The sequence below is a fragment of the Bison bison genome, unplaced genomic scaffold, assembly GCF_000754665.1.
Source record: "Bison bison bison isolate TAMUID 2011002044 unplaced genomic scaffold, Bison_UMD1.0 scf7180017864313, whole genome shotgun sequence".
In the NCBI taxonomy this organism is placed as follows: Eukaryota; Metazoa; Chordata; class Mammalia; order Artiodactyla; family Bovidae; genus Bison; species Bison bison.
This window is the reverse complement of record NW_011494885.1, coordinates 1,669,479-1,671,539: the sequence shown is the minus strand read 5'-3', so window position 1 is coordinate 1,671,539 and position 2,061 is coordinate 1,669,479. Positions and strand designations below refer to the sequence as shown.

The following is a 2,061-nucleotide window of genomic DNA, read 5'->3' as shown; positions in this document are numbered from 1 at the left end:
AGAGTGAGATCTTCACAGTTTCCAGGAGGGCTAACCCCACAGGGTAGCGAGGTCCCTCCTCATGAGTCCAAGATCTGCCCCCCCATTCCTCTCAGCTACCTCCTGGAGCTGGGGAGGGGGGCACCGGCCGGCCAGGGGCTCGGAGGACCCCGGCATAGGGCAGGAAGGTCGGTGGAGATGAGGGTGGAAGGAAGAAACTGGGGGGAGCCATGGGGAATCCAGAAGGGTCCTTGGGGGGAGACTGGGAGGGCGAGGAGGGTGGTGACGCTGACAGAAGACCTGCAGGAAGAGAAGAGAGGGGCGGGGGTGAGGGTGGCCAGAGGCCAGAGCTAGGGAGGAGGCTGGGGTCCCGAGCCCTGGGTTCCGGGAGGCTGGCCTTGGGGTCTGGCTTCTCACCATTGGAGCTGAGGCGGCTGCTGCTCTCAGGAGACGTGGTGGTGCTCCGGTCCGGGGAGGGCTCCGGCTGGGATGCCGGAGCAGGCCGTGTGGCCTTGCCTCTCAGGATGTCGATGACCTGTGGGACGCCGCATGATCACCTCCGGGCCAGCCCTGCCCACACAGACCTGCCTCTCTCCATTTCTCCCGGTTCCCGAGTCTCCTAGCTCAGGGAGCCTCGCCTCTCTCTCAGGACGTGCAAGAGGGCACGTGACTTCCTTTCTTCGGGCCTCAGTCTCTCCTCTGCCTAGAACTCACACCCACGCGTCAGGCTGCACCGGCTTGCCTCCACGCCCCGGCACTTATGCGCACACGCACACTGCCGCATCCCTTGCACACACGTGCCACTCATCTGTCATGATGCACACACGTGCCACTCATCCCTGCAGATCGGCGCTCGAGCACAGAATCAACCTCATTCAGCCCCCACCCCTCCAACTCCCGCAACTCCTGCAACCCCCCCGCGGCAACCAGCGCGCGTACTCACCCGGCGGCTGCGCGCCACCATGAGCGGCGTGTCGTTGTGGCAGTTCTTGAGGCCGCTGTCTGCGCCGCTGCGGACCAGCGTGCGCACGAGCGGGAGGAGCCCGCGGCCGGACGCCGAGTGCAGCGCCGAGCTGCCTGAGTACATCTGCGCGTTCACGTTGGCGCCGTGCTGCGGGCGGAGAGGCGCGGGTCAGGACCACCGCCTGGGTGGAAGGGGGCGGACCCGAGGGGGCGGGCCAGCGTGAGGGCGAGGTCACAAGCTGGGACGGGGCCAGACCCGGGACGGTCAGAGAAGGGTGGAAACTGGAAACAGGGGCGGGACCAAGCGGGTCGCGGGGCGGCACCGAATCCGTTGGCGATGGACTCGGCAGCCACGGCCAAGGCAAAGGGGGCGGGGTCAGAGAAGAGAAGGGTACAGAGATCTGGGCTTGATCGTGGACGGAGTCAGGGCGGAAGGACAGCGCGGGGACTGGGCCAAAGCCGGAAGACAAGGGTCAGCAAGACTCTAGCTGGGAGGGGCCTGGAACGTTTTGGGGGTTTAGAGGAAGGAATGAGAGATGGCCCGGGACTGGTTCGTAGTCTGGAGGAATCAAGTCCTAGGGTTGACGGAAGGAGGCCTAGGAGGAAGGGTCGGGGCTGGAAGCGTAGCAAGCACAAGTGCAAGAACTGGAAGGAGGAGGGGTCGGTTGCAGGGATGGAGCGACAGGCGGTCAGGGCCAGAGGAGAGGGTGGGAGAGAGGCCACGTAAAGGGGCCCGTACCCACCTGCAGCAGCAGCTGGACCATGCTCAGGCTGTTGTTTTCCACGGCGTGGATGAGCGGGGAGCGGCCGCTCTTAATGTCCTGCGGCAAGGAAGGAAGGTTTTGAGCGTCCCCTTGCTCTGTCCAAGCAGCTGGAGGCCCGCATCCCAACCAGCGCTGGGTCCAGCATCTGTTTCCTTAGGTACTTCGAGACCCGCTCCGTTGGCCCCGCCCCTCCCTGCTCCTCCAGGCGCCCTCATCCCACCCCACCCCCCAGCCCAAGCGCGCTCACCACCGCGTCAATGTCAGCGCCGTGCTCCAACAAGAGCAGCACCGCTTCTTGGCACTCGGTGTTCACGGCCACGTGCAGGGCGGTGAGCCCTGAAAGAGCGGGAAACTC

At 65.5% G+C, this 2,061-nt stretch overlaps 1 protein-coding gene across 1 annotated transcript in view; it reads right to left on the bottom strand.

Annotated features, from left to right (window-relative positions):
- The window catches only part of BCL3 (B-cell CLL/lymphoma 3), a 7,681-nt gene continuing 5,620 nt past the window's right edge, over positions 1 to 2,061 (bottom strand). Inside the window, exons 4-8 of the mRNA XM_010852579.1 lie at positions 1,954 to 2,042; positions 1,686 to 1,763; positions 923 to 1,090; positions 397 to 514; positions 1 to 279 (exon numbers count right to left, since the gene is read on the bottom strand). Coding sequence (XP_010850881.1) covers positions 92 to 279; positions 397 to 514; positions 923 to 1,090; positions 1,686 to 1,763; positions 1,954 to 2,042 — 641 coding nt within the window. The 3' untranslated portion in view covers positions 1 to 91. The remainder of the gene's footprint in view (positions 280 to 396; positions 515 to 922; positions 1,091 to 1,685; positions 1,764 to 1,953; positions 2,043 to 2,061) is intronic.